The sequence below is a fragment of the Corvus hawaiiensis genome, chromosome 3, assembly GCF_020740725.1.
Source record: "Corvus hawaiiensis isolate bCorHaw1 chromosome 3, bCorHaw1.pri.cur, whole genome shotgun sequence".
Taxonomy (NCBI): Eukaryota; Metazoa; Chordata; class Aves; order Passeriformes; family Corvidae; genus Corvus; species Corvus hawaiiensis.
Genome location: NC_063215.1, coordinates 75,334,960 through 75,353,078, shown reverse-complemented (window position 1 = coordinate 75,353,078; position 18,119 = coordinate 75,334,960). Strand labels below are relative to the sequence as shown.

Below are 18,119 nucleotides of genomic sequence, written 5' to 3'. Positions count from 1 at the left end.
CAAGGAGACAGGGAAGGGATCAGCCGCGGTCCTGTGGCCGCGGGAGCGGCGCCGGGATTAGCGCCGGGATTAGCGCCGGCATGCACACCGCTCTCCTTTCCCGGCACACCTCAGACCTGCCGACACTTCCACACCGGCGCTGGCCGGGGAAGTTGGTTCCCAAACCTGCGTGGCAGGGCTGGAGCTGCTTCTGAAGGAGTGGGTGGGTCTGTTTAGCACCCCTACCAAGGAGATCCTGCGAGGCTCTTGCAAACTGGGCAGCCCTAATGCTGCCCGGCTCAGTCGCTCTGCTTTCTAGCACTCCTTAGTTGTGCACCCCTCAAATTAACGCCAATCTGAAAGCCCCGCCCATATCTCAGGTTTCAAAAGGGTCTGTAGATTGTATTTGGAGCGTTGAAAATTCCGGCTGCTGTCCCAAGAGAGTTGCAGTTTTGCTCGTGTAGCTGGCTAAGTAGGATTTGCTACGGCTCCAGAAGATGTAAGAGTCCCGTAATGCCTGGAGTGAGGAAGGCGCCAGTCTGTTCCTCACTAATGAACTGCACAAAGTGCATATGATTAAAAACACTCCTCGAGTGAGGCAAGAGACCACCACAGACAGTCTGCTCAGAGGAGCACCAAATAGAGCCCAAACTAGTGGAGCCCTGCTGATTGCAACTATTTGCCCACCCAGGCAGAAGAACAGGAGGAGGGGTGGAGGTGTCTTGAGAGAGGCTTGGGAAAAGATAAAGGGGAACCTGAGTTTGCGCAGGGGACACGGATATCCCATCTTCCAAAGGTCTTTCTATGGCTATGCTTTGAATTTCCAGGCTAGGAGACAACAGCTATTGTGCCCTGTGGACAGTTTGGCTGGGGTACAGAAATTCAAACCAGAGTTTCAAAATCTCAGTAGTGCCACAAAAGATCAGCCACCCAAGGTATCACTTAGGAGATCCCCAGGGAGTAAATCTCTGCTGAGCTTATTGCAGCACCCTTGCAATACTGAGGGCAGCTGGATGTTTGGTGGTGGAGGCTTTTGGAGCTGAATATTGTGGCAATTCCCCGACAGTCACCAGGCTGCTTCCCTTGCTCAAGTTGGGTAACATCTTTAAGACTTCAGTGGCTGACCCAGCTGGTAAATATTAGGACAGTGCAAAATCCCTCCCTGACACAAAGGCATCTACCAGAGATCTGATAACAAAGCTGGCACCAGCTCTTTCAGGCAGGCATTTTGCTGTGCTGCTCTGCCGTGCAGCTCTTATCCAAGGGATGAAGATACAGCATGGTCAAAAACGTAACACACTGGGCTGGGAGTAGAGAAAACTGGCTGTTTGTCCTTGAGGTGTTGCCAACCTGTTGCACGACTGAAGGTGATTCATGTCACCTCTTTGTATCCACTTTTACTCTCAGGACAGGCTGCTCTGTCCTGGCTGCTTCAGTCTGGGATTGTCTCCTGCTCCTCACAGGCACAGCATGTGCCACAAGAAAGGACCCAAATCAATTATATGTTGCTGATATAACTGTTAGACTGCAAAGTATTTTGAGATCCTCAGGGAAGGAGGTTTCCTCTGCCCACACGCATAGTGGGCCCACAGTCATGCCTCTGTGTGCATGTGCAGGCTGTGCACAGATCATTCTAAAAATGCTCTTAAAAACTGCGACTTCCACTGGGACAGACAAAAAAAAAAGGCTACAAAAATTCGAAGCAATCTTTACGGTCAGGGCCTGCAAACACAAGCTGTGACAAACCAAATGTAATTTTAGGCTGGAATATGTACTAGTGTTAATATAAGCTTTCTTGAGAAGCTGAAAGAGACGGCAAGATGGTGATGCTCCCTCCTTCAACAGGGAGGATTTGTGTCACTGCCAGGGCGATGGCAGGCCAGGCAGCTGGCTCAGCCAGGGCACCTCTCCTGTGAGGAGGGAGCACCATGCCACACCAGCCCTTCCAGAGAGGCCCTGGCCACCTGAGTCAGCTCCCAGGCTGCCCACTCATCATGTGCATTTTGGCATCATCCAGGCAGACACGCTCTTTCCCTCCACCCCAGCACAGGAATGGCACATGTGATCCTTTGGTTTATGGGAGCCAAGTTACCAAGTTTTCCACTGCTCCTTGCTGTGAGAACCCATGGCAGGAGCAGGATAATCCCTCTCTTTCATCATCTGTACTTTGAATGTTATTATTGAAAAGCATTTTTGCAATCCTCTTTACACAAAAAATTGGGCAAGCTGAGTACATCCCTCATGCTCACCAGAAGCTTTCACAGAAAAGTGGTTCCAGCCAGCATGGGCAGAGGTCAGGCATACAGAGAAAACACAGGAAAAATCACATGAAAACCTATTCCTGTTTTATTAAAAAAGCCAAAAATTTATTACTTTGCAACTGCCTTTCCCCACCAGAGACAGCAAAAATAAACAAAATCAGGCCCATGGCAGCTTGCTACAATTCCCACAGAATAGGGGGAAAAATGGTTTACTAAAGTATAGAAACTTGCCTGACATGTTGCCAAAGTGGTACTCCTTTCCTACTTATTCACTCTGGAAAAAGTCACTGACTACTCTGTGTGCAGCTGAAGTTAAGCCCATGGGTCTGGCAGGAGACAGAGACACATTTCAGACCCCAATGCAGTAACTCTGCTGCAGTTAGTACCTGTACCCTGATTAAAAGAGAAAAATACTGAAACCTGGCTAATTAATATTAAGAGCCTACCCACAGTTTTTGAAAATTGTTCATATTTTCCAGGGTTTATGTTGATTTTGAAGAGATAGCAGCACATTCCTAAATGCTCTGTGCACAGGAACAATGCTGAGGCTGAGGGTCAAGTTTGCTGAGTGTGGTGTTTCATTAGTATAGCTCTACTGAAAGAGTGTCTTCAGTCTGTGCTGCAAAATGAGCCAGCATAAGCTGGCCTCAGCTCAGACATCTCTATTTCTGTTGCAAGTTGAAGATGAGCCCTTAGAGAAGAGCAGGAGAGATGCTGGATCAAGCAAAATTCATGACAGCTGGCTGTCTGGGGATTTCCTGTGTTAGCAATCACACCTGGACCATCATGTTCTGCAGAGGCCAGTGACCATGCCCTCTGTTATTTCATTTAATCTCTTTTTGTACCAAGACCTTTGGTCTCTGCAGCATCCTGTGGCAGTGTCTCCTGCAGTTCAAGCATGCAAAAGGGGTCTTCCTTTACATTTGTTGCCTGATAATTTCACCAGGAATGCACTGATTCTGGCAATATTACAAAAGAGCAATTCAAGACTTTCTGTTCACCTTCTGCATTTTATGTTTATACTTCCCATACCACTGGATTCTCTTCCAAATCGAAATGTCTTGGTCTCTGTAGGTACTCTACTGCTCTACAAAGTTTTTTTTCCTGGATGTCTCACAAACAGTGGTTCTTCCATTCCATCCTTATGATCGACTGCCACACCTAAGGTGGCCACTGCAGCTGCTGATGAAGCAGTAGTCTCCAATCTTCCTTTTGTCAGATCCTGCCACCCAGGCATTCTCTTTTTCCTTTTCTCCCTGTCCTTTTCCCAGTGCCTGTTTGCCCTCTCCATTTGGAGCCTCATTAAGGCTCCAGGCTGTGTTCCCTTACCAAAACAGATGACAGAGTGAATGTTGATGGGATGTAGAGGGTCACGATTACCAGTGTCAACTCAACAGGCTGTATAAACAAACTGTTTGTGGCCTATTTCTCACTCAAGATAGGCTTAATAAAAGAAACCCTCAAATTTAAAATGAATTATCTCTCCCCTCTCAGGCTCAGTTTAGAGGCATAGAAAGGCACAGAATTAATTTCTGGGCATAGGGCAGCAATATGGGATACACATCATAAAGTCACCCCAAGACAGCCATGTACATGCTATTATGTCTAAATTAGCCATATATTAATTCATAATCTATGTATGTCAGACATGCCAACTCAAGTTAGGAACACCTCATGTGAAAGTCTGTGGTTTGAGCCTGTGATTTATTATCCCTCCTCCAGGACTGCTGCCTTTCAGGAGACAAGAACATCATCACAGGAGCACATCTGGCCCTTTTGAGTTCAGGTCTCAGAGCAAAATTTGGGAAAGCTGGAAAACAAATGGAACAAAACAGAATAAAATATTTACTATTGTGTCTCCTCACAAAGTGCTGAATTTTATACAGCTTTTCCCAGAACTATTTAGATCAATGAAAACACTTTTTGACAAAGTGGAGACGCAATGTTCTTCGGCAAAAGAACAGCTGCCTGGTCGATCAGTCAAAATTCTAGCTTGGACACAAACATTTTCCCGTTCAAGGCTGAATTACATGCTGCTGTCTGTAGTGGTAGTGTTCCTCTGCCATGGTTAAAATTTTTGAAGCCCTTTTGGAGCTATTTACATGAAGAAGTGCTGGAGCACCATCACCAAGAGATTTTTCACGGGGCAGGGCAGTGCTTCCACATTAGCGCTTCAGAACAGTGAGGCTGACCAGGAGATCTGATCCCTAGGATGGCTGCAAGGAAACCCATAACCGCAGCACCAGTGTTTTTCCACCCGTCTTTGCTTCCTCTCAGCAGCTACCATGAATAACAAGCAGGAAAAACAGAGGCAGGTTTTGAAGAGAAATGAGGGCAGTAGTGGGGGGGGGGGGGGGGAGGCAGGCCTGGCTTATGCAAGAGTGGGTATAAAAGGGGGAGCCAAGTACCCCTCCAAAATCGGAGAGTGGGGCAAAAGGAGAGAACACACCTCACCGCTGAAGAACAGGTTTGAGAGGTCTGTGTTTCTTTGTACTTTTACTGTGGCTGTTGCCGGGAGAGATTCATTAGAAAACGTGTGGGCCACAGGCTTGTTTTGCATAGGGGATGCTTGTAGGAAAGCTTTGCTTTCACCTTCTTTGGTTCCTTGTTGCCAGAAAGCTTTTTGCCCAAATTCAGCGCAGTGCAAGTTCTCTGGCACAGCTCTCTTTAAGGGGAAAAATCCTTGGGCACCAGATAGGTGAAGGGCAGGATAGAGACTTTGCTTTCTAAAGTTGAAGCTCTATCTTTAAGCACACTCTGATTCCTAAAACCATGGCAACCCAACAAAAAAGCCTGACAACAGAGTCCACATATAGTAATTGGAATAATGCTCATGCACTCCTGCTTAAAAATGGCTCAGAAGTAAAATGAAAGACTAACTGTAGTTAAGGACTACTAGGATGAAATGTGTTGCCAGTGTGGCAGGATATGTTCTTCGTACTCTGAAAACTTCTCCTTTAGAAGAAACTGTTAGAAGATAAAAGACAAAGATCTAAGAAGTGCGCTGGTGTGTGATGCATCTTAATAGGGGAATATTAATTGAGTGAGCACAAGTGAATGGCAAATGAGGGGGGGAGCTGTGTCTGAGCTTTTTCACATAAGGTGAAATCAAATGTTCTCCCTCATTACTGGGGCCAGCCAAATTCCCAGTGGTCTGAAGCAGGAGGAGCACTGTGGTGAAAACAGGACACTGAACATTTCCTGGTGAAAATTCTCTTTCTGGAGAAAGCTAGGTATTTTAATTTGATTACTTTTTTGATGGGGGGGTAAGGATGGGGGGCAAAAGATAGACTTCTGTATTCCTCAAAGACATTGACCATTTTTTATCAACAGAAAACAATAGAACTGAGTGCATAAACACCAAAAGAGATCCAAAGGTCGAGTTGGCTGAAAACCTTGAGAAAGTTCAACTAAACTGAACTTTCTTTATGTGGCAGAGCCACCAGACCAGCATGCTGGAGTTGTTGTTCAGGTGCCTCCTGCTCCCGCTCTTCTTCAAGCCAGCATTCCCTGCAGCCAGGGATGCCTGATGTAGGGCTGGTACTTACAGCAAAAGGAGACCAACAGCTGCAGCATGGCTTGGTCATGACCTTCAGGGGAGCTGGAAGCAGGAGATACCCAAACAGCAACATCCTCTGGATGCTACAGCACAAAGGCATAATGATTTAAGGAAAAAAAAATACAGTGGTTGAGGGGTTTGTGATTTGCCCTTTCAGTGTTTATTGTCCACAGCAAATATATAACTCTGACAGCTGTACTATATATTATTAGCACCACTTGTAGCTTATTAGCCAAAGCCAGTAATTCTTTTTAGTAAGGATACTTTTCAGAGTTTTACAAAACACAAGGTGCCCTTCCATGAAACAGCCTTTATTTTTGTGCCCTCAATACAGAGAGTATTGGGCTGGGTTTTCTTTTTATCTGTGTTCAAGCCTCATCTAGAGGGACACAGCAGACCAGCTCATAGGCTCAGCATGGTCTGGCTCTTTGTGCACACTGCTGATGCCTGCCTAGTGCCTCAGGTGGACCCACATGGGTGGTGGTGCAGAAGATAAAGATTTGGGCTGTGCTCACGTCCCACCCTCAGCTCCACTGGCCTCTAAGGGACCAGCTGTCTCCCCAGGTCTGCCTGTGGGAAGGACTCCCCAGGGTAGAGGGGAAAGAAGGGGGATGGCAACCGGAAAACCTAACTTGATCTTTTGGCATTTAGCTGAGCGAAATGTATTTTTCATGGAGGAACTACTTCTCCCTTTGCTTGTATTCTTAGCTGGGCTAGAAGAATTTTAAAGCTGTCTGGAGATGGTGCAGATGCTCAGGGATTGTTCTGTGGGCAGATGCTTCCTCAACTGAGATGCTCAGGCAGCATGAGGACAAAACACCTTGAATATTTCAAGCTGTTTGTTTAAGCCTTCAGTGTGTGATAGCATGTTATACAAGACTGGGCTCAGAACCACTTTTGGACCTCATTAGAGTGAAGGTAATCAGTTTGTTTAAATGAAAAGCAGAACTGCAGAGACAGAAATTTCTCATCTCTTTAGCGTTAGGCACCTGGCACACAGCCCTTGGGCTGGCTGGACTCAGCTGTTCCTGTCTCCACCTTCATCTCCACCAGCTCCAGCTGCCCAGGTGCACTGAAAACATTCCCCTCTCTCAGCTCTCTCCTTGAACCGAACATGTAGCTGGGCACTGCGGTACAAATCATGCCTGACTGGCCCTCTAAAATCAAAGCACAGATGATAAATCAGCCCTACTCCTGTTAGAGCCATGGGATTTTAACTACTACGAATAACAGGGGCACTGAACAAGACCCGGTCTGATCAATTGCACTATCCCTGGTTTGATTCACTGTTTATTTGCTTAAATAGGAAGAAAGGGCATGCCAAAGTTGAAAGATTGTTTCAAAAGCAGCAGAAAGATCTGCAAATCCCAACCCCTTTTCCCAAACAGGACTTGGGAGACTGAGACTGGGAGGGATGAAGTCTTTGTGATCCAGCTCTGGCAACCTCACCTATCTGGCTTTCATCTTCTCTATTTCAACACGTTTTGTTCAAGAGGAGAAAGAACAAAGCCTTGACATTCTGAACAGATCAAAAGGGAAAGAAGGGGTAAAAACTGAGAGCTAAATCACTTTATTCTGCAGTAGCATACACACCTCACACACTGGTGTGTCCCCAGGCTGCAAGGTAGAGATTAAAGGCAATTTACCTGTGAAGACAAAAATCTGATCCAACCATACAACAAATATAAGTACAAAGAAATCTGCATTCTTTCAGTCTGGCCCAAAATGAGGTATTTTCAGCTCCTATAATCAGTTATTCTGCATAGTAAAACGCCTGTGTCTGTCTTAGTAAATGTGTAACTGCAGGCTGCACAAGTGCGCTGGCTCTGGCTAAAGGTTGTGTATCCACCCCTGGAACTTTCGATGCAGCTGGTGTTAAGGCAGGTTCAGGTTTCATTGGGGCCTGCCTGGCCTGAGGTAACTTTTCTCGGCCCCCCAGGCTGTGATGTAAAGCAGCTTTGCGCAATGCCGCCGCAGCCGTGTAGAAAGGGCAGAATTCCGCCCGCAGTCCCACCGCCCCGGGGGGGAGAGGTGTCGTGAGGAGCTCGCCTGAGGGACGACAGCATCGGAGGGACAACAAAGGGGCGACACCCCCCAGGACAGAGGCGAGTAAGCACTCTTACTGGATTTGCTTTGAATGCTGCTCTTTCAACTCAGGTGTTCACGCTTTCCCAAAGGGCTCGGGGCTCTCTTCTTTGGCCAAATAAACGAGGCTGACTTTCCATAGATGGGGCTTAGGGTAAGTGCTTGGCAGTGAGAACTGCTCCTCTTGCTTCTGGTCATGGAACAAAAGCTGACAGGGGGGCTCCGGCAGCCAGAGAGAAGTGACCACTGGGTGCCAATGGTGCCTAATGGCACAGCCTGCCTGGGTGGCACAGGGTCACCCTCCCTGCTGTGCAGGAAAGATTAAGTAATGCCTCAAAAGAATGGTATGATGGAGAGAACGGTGTGGGGAGGGCATTCCTTCTAATTTGTGGCTTTTTGGTTCATTTTCCTGAGCATCCCAATGGGAAAAATGCATTGAGTAGTCTAGAAATCCACTAGCACAGTAGCTGGGCTAACTGTGAAAGTGAAGTTGGGAAGGCACCTCCCAAGATAATTTTTTAACCAGTCAGAAGCAATGAATAAGCTCTGTCATGCATGTCACATGCTACCAGCAGGTTTGGGGAGGTGAAGAGGGGCCAGGAGCAGAGGCGACAGCAGCACAACTGTGCTGCCCATACAGTAATTTAGAGGATGAGGTGGGAGTTAATGGGGAAGAACAATCCTTGGGTGAAGGCACAGGGACAGATCCACAGCAGGTCCTCCCCTGCATGCCTCTGGGGTGCAAATATTTTCAGGCTTGACCTACAGGCATTCAGTACGAAGACACTTAGACATCCTGAGTGACCATCACAGCAACAGAAACTCCATTTGCAAACTCAGCAGTTAGATAGGAGCCTACAGCCTGGGAATGTAGATATCCATGTTAGCTGGCATATGTACTTAGCAAGATATGTCTAATTACCAAGCATCTGCACATCTCCATTTTTGTATGTGCAAGAGAGTGGTGATACTGGGATATTATTAGGTATTAAATACTTGGGGACCCCTCAGGGGAAAGAATATGGTTATGCATTGTAAATTAGGCTGGGAAGGGGCCGGGTCTTGAATAAATAGATTTAAACCCAAGCACTTCCACCCTGTGTAAAGTGTTGGTGAGACAGACATTGCTCTGTGTGCTCTCAAAAGGCTCAGGCTTCCAGAATTACAATACCTGACAGACCGGTGCGTCTCAAAAAGCCTTGGAGAAAGAGAGCAGAGAGGAGGGCTTGGGTACTGCCAAGGCATTGATAGCATTTTGCCCATCCAATGAGCTCTGCAGAACTTGAAATGGGTGAAAGAGGGTGAACAAAGCTACAATGAACAAGGAATTACTAGAAGAATAAAAATGCAGCTCTGAATAACAGCATTTTGGCTGATGATATGCATTACAGATGCATAATTTTCAACACATTTGGATTTCAAATACACAGATTAACAGTCATATACTAGAAATCCAAGAAAGGTGTACAGCAGAATTACCAAAAAGCTGGATATAGGAAAAGAGAGAATTCTAAAAACGTAAAATTTGTCAGTGGGTATACGTGTGTGTTTGTGTATCCATGACATTCTCATTCCCAATATGCACGACATCCTTTGTAAAACAAGAGCAGCAGGTGGTTTTTTAACTCAGGAGAAGACTGCCTGAAAACCAAAGTAAAACCCAGCCTAACCCTTCTAATTATGTATTCAGATATTGAAGGTTTCAGTGTGAGCACATTTATATAAGGGAGCCTGGAGTGTGTTTGCCTAGAAGCTAGAATAAATGTTTGCACTGGGCTATGAAAAGATACCATGCTCTGCTAGTGCCAAGTATTTTGCTGACTAGACATACAAAGCAGGATCATTCCATGTTTGGACCTTAAGAGAACTGGTTTCCAAACCCACTTCCTGCATAACAGCAGGCAAATTGCTTAGCCTGTCCGTGTGTCAGCAAAGCTCAGTGCAGCAGTTTGCAGAGATGGCTCTGACCAGGTCCCAGGAACAAATGGTGTTGCATTTGTTGCAAACCAAGGTTTTGCAGAAGTCGCATGCTCTAGGTTTGCAGGCATAACCAGCATCCACAACCTTTCCCATGCTAAATCCTTAGAGTACTGCAGTGGGTAATGGAGTCACATCTGTTTTACCATTTCCCACCTGCTGCCATTGGAACTGGTATCTGTCTCATCCTGGGCTTTTGAGGGGGCAGAGTCAGACCAAACACCACTAAATACTGAAGTTCCCACCTTTGTAATGCCAATGCAGCAGTAGCACCTCACTCTGTGATTAAGAAAACTGTACTTAAAACAGGCTGACCAGTCTCCTTTCCTCCTCATTTCTTCTTTCAGCAGACACCGTGGAGGCAATTTTCCAACATGAATCTGGCAGCAGATCTTCTCTGTTTGTTGGCTTGTCTTACCGTGGTGACTTGTGACCGGGTCTACGTCCATCCTTTCAATTTGTTTTCTTTCAAAGAGAGTGACTGCGACAAGCTGGAAAAATTGGTTCAGGAGGGAAACACCATTGTCCCTGTCTCCATTGAGTCCCAAACCACACCTGAGTATGAAGGTGACGTGAATGACAACAACAAGCTGGAAGCCCCAAGCCTCAATGCCTGGGGGAAGGAGGAACGGGGCTACCTGAGGGACTTGGTGTACGTCCTGGGTATGCGGTTTTACAGCACACTGCAAAAAGCACAGAGGGGCCAAAATGTGCTCCTGTCCCCAACCAGCCTCTACATCTTCTTGGTGTCTTTCTACCTGGGCGCCTCAAACCAGACAGCACTTGATTTGCAGGGTTTTCTGGGATTTGTTCCCCCCTCTGGAAACCCTGACTGCACTTACACGGCAGTCGGAAATAATTTACTTTCCAGCCTGAGGACGATCGAAAGGCTTGCGAACAGTGGGGACGAGGAGCTGCTCTTCTCCAAGACACTGAGCCTGTTCTCTGCCCCTGGCATACCCCTATTTCAGCTGTTCATGGAGCACTTGCTCCTCAGTGCTGATGCATTCTACACCCGAGCTGTTGACTTTACAAATCCAGGCAAGGCAGCAAAACAAATAAATGCCTTTTTGGAGGCCAAAAGCCAGGGACAAAGCAAGTGCTTACTGGCAGACATCGACCCAGCCGCCGACCTGCTGTTTGCAGTGGATGTCCGCTTGGCAGGTATGAGGCAGCACTGCTCATTTTGGGAACAGGCATGGGGAAGGATGGGCGGTAACCCTGCTCCTGGGAAGGAAGCGAGGTCATGCCTGGCCAGTGGGGAAAGGGAAGGACTCAGATAAAAGGCTGGACCTCTGCTCCCCACCACTGTGCCAGGGGTCCTGCCTGCACTCTGCCATGAGCCAGCAAGGGCAACAGGGAAGGAGGAGGGGGGGGATGGCATCCAAGAAATTTTCCTCATCCAGGACACTAAGGATTAGGAAAGGTGCGGGAAGGTGCATGAGAAAGAATTGCGCAGCATTTCTGGCAACAAAGGAACTAAAAGTCAAGAGGGGCTTCCAGCAAGGTTGATCTGGGTGTAGCTTTAAAGAAAGCCAAAGTAGCTGGGAGTAGAAGGCCAGAGGTACAGATACAAAAAAAGCTAAAAAATATAATGGGCATGACTCCTCCAGTGGCTATTAAACACAGAAGTCTGGAGGCAACATCTGGCTCAGGAAGCAATCAAACAGTTGCTTTGTCAGTTATGGAAGCAGGGCAGCTTCTACAAACCTAGAAGAAACAAGGCAATTATTTTCATTGACGCTTCATTGCCTAGAGTCATTCCATGCTGCTGGCCCAGAAATCCCCCTGCACTGCAACTGAGCCTTCTCTTCTGAGTGTAGCCACTTTCCTAGATCCTCATCAGTGAATGTAATACCAAAGACTGCACACTTCAGACAGCTTGCCTACCTGTAACAGTATTTCAGAAAACTTGCAGTGAGCCCTAAGTTCCTGAGTGGGCCTCTACTGCGAAAGGTGGAGTTGTGCTGCCCAGAAAACCTCTTTGTGCCTCCATCTTCCCACCTCAAAATTGGATGTCAAGTTTTCTTTGCCTTTCATGGGTGCTGTCATTCTCTCAGCAAGCTGTGTGCATCAGCTTTCTTTTCATTGCAAGGTCTACCACAGATACGATATTACAAAAGTAATTGTGTTACAGACTCTAGCATGGTCACAAGAGCAGATTTTTCCTTTAATAGAACCATTTTTTCCTCTTCTCCTGTATTGGAAACTTGTAATTTGTATAAGCTTAGAAACACATGCTCAAGGGTCTGCCTCACTGGGTCAACTCTACTGCCTCCTCTCTCTCAGAAGGTGCATTTGAAATGTTGTAGTCTCCACATGTGGGATGGACAAAATTGGCTCAAGAACAAATGAATCACATAAGCAACTCTCTTCTAATAAACACAGAACATGACTTTAGCATTTGCTTTGCCATTTGGTTGTGAAGGGGCATCCATGACAGCTGATGCTGTCATGCTCCTTGTCTGTCCCTACAGCTGCAAAATGCAAAAAGTACATTTTTTGCTCTGGAGCATGTTATATATGCTCTGAGATGCTATTAACAGCCATAGCATTGCTAAAGTGACATGAATCAATACAAAACAACAGCTAAATGTTCCCATGGTCTCAAGTGTTGTTCATTTGCACACAGTTTTTTTCACATTTGTACACTTGCTGCCAAGAAGGGTCTGCCATTTAGAATTCAGTGCAGAACATCAGGTGCAAGTTTCACTGATAGACGTAGTGTTTAGTTCTTTGGGGTCTTTTTTCAGTTGCGAAATAATTACAAAATGTATGAAAATAGCACTGTGGGACTGCACAATCTTAAGCACCCCCCTGGTTAAACTCTCTTGAACAGACAACTCGTACCAACTTCATTTTTAACTAGAAATTTGTTAGGATGTTTTTTGCTTTTGTTTGTTTGTTTTTTAAGTAAAAACTTTCCACAGAAAGTCATGCTCTCAGTAAGTTTGTCAGGCTGGCATAAAGCCTGTATTATAGAACATGGAGATCATCACCTGAAGCAGAGACATACACCATTTATTTCCTGCACTCCCAAGTCAGTACTGCAAACTACTATTTTACCCTCCCAGGCTATGTCTTTGCTCTGTGACTGACAGCATTTTTCACCTCAGTCATACTGTAGACACTGGTTTCTTTCCTAACCCAGTGGGGTGCCAAACCTACAACTTCTGTGTCCTGATGTGAGAGATCTCCGTGTAAGAAGCCACTTCTTCCAGTGTGTCAGCTCTCACCTTCTGTAGATGGAAATGGCCATATTAGGGCCTTTCAGGAGAGTACATACCCAGTTACGTGTCTGAGGGCACACCCTCACCTAGCAGGGAGCCATTTCCAACACTGGGCTGCTGATTTGATACTGTTCACAACTGGCACAGTATTAATGGACTCACTCCCAAAGTCAGTAGCAGAGCTTTGAAATTTTGCAGTATTTTCACAAGAATATTTAAAAGCAATTACTACCCCATCTTGTTACATCTGGCTACCTGCAGGCTCTGTGCTTTTTCCTTCTTACAGTCTTGACTTCTGCAAATTCTGGTTATACAGACCCTGTGAAAGTGTCTCCTTTCTGCTTGCATTCCTTATTCTTACAAAAGAAAAAGGTGAACAACTCTACTTCCTTATTCTTAGTTTGGTTACACCTTCCCCATCTCCTACCTGCCGCTTCTTTTGGTGAAGTTAGAGTAGGTGAAAGTGCCTAAATGCTCTTTTAATGCAAGCCCATTCAAGAGGCAAGTGTTCATATGCTAAAAAACCACTTACTGCAGATTAAATATGTTAGGATCTAGCATTTAACTGGATTTAATGGAGGAAAGAGTAGTTAACAGTACATCTAGACCAGCTTCTATTTTAAATTAATATACCAATAGTAATTAATTTAATGTAAGGAGCTGCTTTCTTTACTACAAAATATACATCTGTTTTCCTAATTCTGTAATTCCACTAAACAATTTCAAGATTTCTGATCTCTGCCCTTCTCACAGAGGGCAGTAGTTTCTTTAATGCTAACAGGATTATCTGTCCAACTGGGCAGCAGCACGGATCTATGGCAGTGAGAAAATAACATGTTGAAATGCAAAGCTGCACAGAAGCAGTGGGAGGTGAGAGCAAGGATTCTCATAGTTGTGAACTGGGAAAGAAATTTATTTTAAGGTCTAAGAACTGTTCAAGTATGTCCTTTTTAACCTCCTTGGCTCAACCAACACTTCAGTGTTGTGCTTACAACCTTCCCCATTGCTTTGGTTTGTAAGATGGTAAAAAGGGTGAGACCTCAGGCAGAGCTTGTGCTGCCTTCCCTCTCCTGAGCCCACCCAGCTGCCTGAGAGTGCTCCTGCAGCAAGGGCTGGCCCTGATGGATGTGCTTCCAAACATGCCATCACCACACTCAAGGGAAAGAGAGGAAATCAAGCAGACCCTCTGCACAGGCCTGTGAGCCCCTGGGGACTATGTGGCAGCCTGGGAGGAAGCAGGCAACCAAGCAAGCAGGGACACTTTCCTGTCCCCAGGAAAGGCCACAAAGCCAACAGAAATACAGCAGCTTTGGTCACAGTCCTGATGATTGTGGTCCCTGTGCTGTGAGCTGGTACCACCAGAAGGCAGATTAAAGGGGGGATACATATGTTTACAGTAGCTAAATGTGATTTTATACATGCAGTCCTTCTCTAAGGCACAGTGTGTTGTTCTTAAAAAGACTGGCTAAGGGGCAGAGGGGAGTAGGGAAAAGAGAGAAGAATCGATTTCTCCTTTCTCAATCTGTTTTTCAGTGAATTTTAAGCAAGCCTTCCTGCTCAAAGAGCCTCAGGAGTTCTGGGTGGATTCAAACAAAAAGCTCTTGGTCCCTATGTTGTCTATCACGGGGACGTTCAAGTACAAAACTGATGCCAGTGGGGCTTTTTCTGTGGTGGAAGTCCCCATCAGCAAGACGGCGCTGCTGGTGCTGCTGCAGCCCATCAATGGCACTGACCTGGAGCACGTGGAGTCCGAGCTGACATGGCAGTCCTCAGCCTGGCTCCAGCAGCTGTCCCCAAGGTAGGGAAGGGGCACATGCACCCTCCCATAGGGAGGGAGGGGATGGGGTGAGCCACACAGGCCTGCCTGCTCACCTGGGGTCGGATCCAGCCAAGGAGGCTTTATTACCAAGCACAAAGAGAAACCCCCTGCACAGCCAGGGGGCTCACTTCAAAGGAGCTCAACTTTGGTGGGATCAGCTTTTTATCTGGGGGTATTTCAAGGAAATGAGCAAGTCCCGTTGCATCCCACCCATGAAGTGGGATGATCTGGGGTTTAGCAGCAGACCCAGGGTGAAATCTGGGTCAGTTCACACTTGGAAACAGTAACAGGCACCCACTGTGTTTGTGCCCCCACACCAAGCACTTGTTGCAGCTGTTTTCACACGCCCATTCCCCAGGACTGCCCAGCCACGATGTTTTCACAGTGGAGAACAAGCACTCACTTGCCTCTCTCTCTCCATCTCTCTGCAGAGAAATTAAATTAACGCTGCCGGCATTGACACTTGAAGATAGCTCTGATTTACAGGAGCTTCTTGCAGATATGGAACTGCCGGCACTGCTGGGGAAGGGCGCAGATTTCAGTAAGATAAGCAACGCCAGTATAACAGTTGGAAAGGTACAATATTATCACCGGCATTCAAAAAAAATCATGCTTCCTGCACAGTTTCAGCCTCTTAAACTGAATAAATTTACCTAGAACAAAGCAGTCAGAGCCATGTAGGGGACTGAGTATTACATACAGTGTATGTTTTGGATTTAGAAGGAGAATAATGTTGATAACACAACAGTTTCAGTTGTTGCCAAGTTGTGGGAGGAATGAGTGAGCAGCCGTGTGGTACTCAGCTGCTGGCTGGGGTTGAACCATGACACAAGGGTAACATGATTACAGACCAGCCCAGTGTAAAAGCAGTTATACAGCTTTTGCATGTTATGGACAAGTACTCCCAACACTTTTTTTAAACATCTGTGGAGTACAATGTGCTTTATTATTTACTCAGACTCTCATTTGTCCCATCACGATCGTGCTCTGATGACTCCAGAGTTACTCATATGTTTTTCCTTTCAGGTAATAAATAAAGCCTTTTTCAAACTGGCCAGTGATGGAACAGATCAGCCAGAAGAGCCCGCAGCACAGAAGGAAGATGGGGCATACGTGGATGTAACACTGAACAAGCCATTCCTTTTTTCTGTTTTCGAAAAGCAGTCAAGAGCAATGCTTTTTCTTGGCAGAGTAGTAAACCCTCTGCATGAGGATTAAATGCAAACACAGAGGATAAGAAAGGAGTGGAATGATGCACATTTCCCATCACCACCTTCTTATTCATCAGATACTTTTGTGATGTTGTTGAGTGCTCTACTTAGCTTTGAGATGAAGCAGTTAGCATTTGAAATACAGCTTTTTGAAAGCTAACACCTTGCAACATTTCATCCTTGTTCATCTATTTCATGTGAGGTGACTGACATCCTTCCTCCAGCTTCCATTTATTGTCTCCCTTTTGCTCCTAGTTCCCTTTTTGGATGCCGCAGGGCAGGGCAGTGTTTCAATGCAAGGCATCACCTTGAAAAACAGATATATAAGCAGCATTTACTATAGAAAAGAACCTCTTCATTCTTTAAAAAGATTTTTTAATTGTATGGTCAGTTTTGCAAGAGAGACCCCCTTTTACATTGCAGTGAAGATTTTACAACTATCCACAGAGATTTCTAGCTTCATCAGCAACATTTCCCTTCAAAATGCTGCCAACAGCACAGGCAAGCTTTGCTTGTCCCACTGAGACAAGATTTTTTGCCTTGGAAGCAAAAACATGCTTAGAGGAAGTTTCTTCTTTCTGCAGCCCAGATGGATATGTTCACTTCTTAACTCTATGGAAATGCTAAAAATAGGGTTTGGTAGTACTAATGAACTGTGATGGATAAATTCTCAGAGTGTGACAGAATTATCTCTGATTTTTTTAGGGAAAAAAAACCAAACCACAAGGTCTACTATTCCAATACAATTCAATTTCTTGGATTACTTTATAACCTGTGAGGCATTCCTTACAGCCTTATAGCAAAGAAGGACATTACTGGTTAGAGTCCAGTTCTGTAAACTTTAACATCCAAACCATATGTTCTTTAAAAATAGCATTAATGGCAACAATATATATTAGTATAAATAGTGGATGTGGTGCTGCTTCTTGAGAATAAAATGATTACAGCAGTCCAGTCCAACTCTTAACAGAGTCATAAAAATTTGGATCATTAAAGTGGAACAACAGATTATTAGATGACTGTTGAATTAGGAAGTGAGGAATTGGGAAACAAACCTTGGTACTAAGGAAAGCCTGGAACAAGGATTTCCACGTCCCATCTCTAGATTCATTGTTAGCACTGATGGCACTTAGGAAATAACTGCAAGCCTCTTTGGCATATCATGTGAGACATATCCCACAGCGCACAGCAGCTCATTATCATCCACAGTGGTCGAAATGTGTATCTAATCTAAATGCACTAATGCCAGCAGCTTGCTATCAGTGATGTTGATATGTGACACATCCTTGTAGTTTAATGGAAAATGCCATAACATTACAAATAAAATAACCCTCAAGAATATTAGCCTACAGCATCCATGTATTTATCCGTTTATATTGTATGTATTCCAGATGCTCTAACATCTAAATACTGTACTTGTTTATATACAGAAGTAATTAAGTATGAATATGCAGAGTGGAAAGACACAAATAAACCCACTTCCAAGTTTCTTTGCGACAGTTCAGTTGGGCTTTTGTCCATAAATAAGTTCAGGCTTCTGAAATCTGCTCCAGATCAGATTTATGTCTTTAAGACAGTAAGTTGCATATCATCAAGCACTACAGCCAATGGCATATCTGTAAGAATGAAAGCGGCAGCTTCATAATAATTTAAATGTTATCCTATTTACTTGTTGAAGTCAGAAGGTAGCATTGGCTACAAATGAAATTTCAGATCATGAAATGTTACATTTTTATGAAGAAGATGGAAAATAAGGAAGGGAGCCCCTGGATGCACTGACAGAAAGTTCAGGGGAAAATACCCTTATCCACAGACAGGGGATCCATGCTCTGGGACTCCATACCCTGTTTAGCGGGTAAAGGAAGAAAAACAAAAAACCAAACCCAGTAAAAGCCGCATGCGGGTAAGGCTGGTGCCAGGGAGAACAGTGTGGAGAGAGCAATGCTGGGGCAGTGCCGCGCTGGCCTTGGCATGCCTTTTGCAGCTGCAGCGTCCCTG

At 45.4% G+C, this 18,119-nt stretch overlaps 1 protein-coding gene across 5 annotated transcripts; it reads left to right on the top strand.

The window, feature by feature from the left end:
* Positions 1–4,610: 4,610 nt before the first annotated feature.
* Positions 4,611–17,611, top strand: AGT (angiotensinogen). Of its 5 annotated transcripts, none has more exons than XM_048298836.1 (6): positions 4,655–4,716; positions 7,739–7,904; positions 10,212–11,025; positions 14,625–14,889; positions 15,342–15,486; positions 15,937–17,611. In XM_048298836.1, exons 3-6 carry the CDS (start codon positions 10,236–10,238, stop codon positions 16,126–16,128), a joined length of 1,392 nt encoding a protein of 463 aa, XP_048154793.1. In that variant the 5' UTR covers positions 4,655–4,716; positions 7,739–7,904; positions 10,212–10,235; the 3' UTR covers positions 16,129–17,611. The 5 variants fall into 5 exon arrangements, with proteins under 5 accessions (XP_048154789.1, XP_048154790.1, XP_048154793.1 ...); XM_048298835.1 differs by having other exon boundaries at positions 10,209–11,025; XM_048298834.1 differs by having other exon boundaries at positions 7,739–7,908; positions 10,209–11,025.
* The last annotated feature ends 508 nt before the right edge of the window (positions 17,612–18,119 follow it).

Excerpts from the sequence above, each read along its gene's own strand:
- AGT (XM_048298832.1), top strand. The coding sequence starts at position 10,236 with ATGAATCTGGCAGCAGATCTTCTCTGTTTGTTGGCTTGTCTTACCGTG. Across the intron at positions 14,890-15,341 it reads CTCCAGCAGCTGTCCCCAAG|AGAAATTAAATTAACGCTGC; the intron begins GTAGGGAAGGGG and ends ATCTCTCTGCAG. Across the intron at positions 15,487-15,936 it reads CCAGTATAACAGTTGGAAAG|GTAATAAATAAAGCCTTTTT; the intron begins GTACAATATTAT and ends TTTTCCTTTCAG.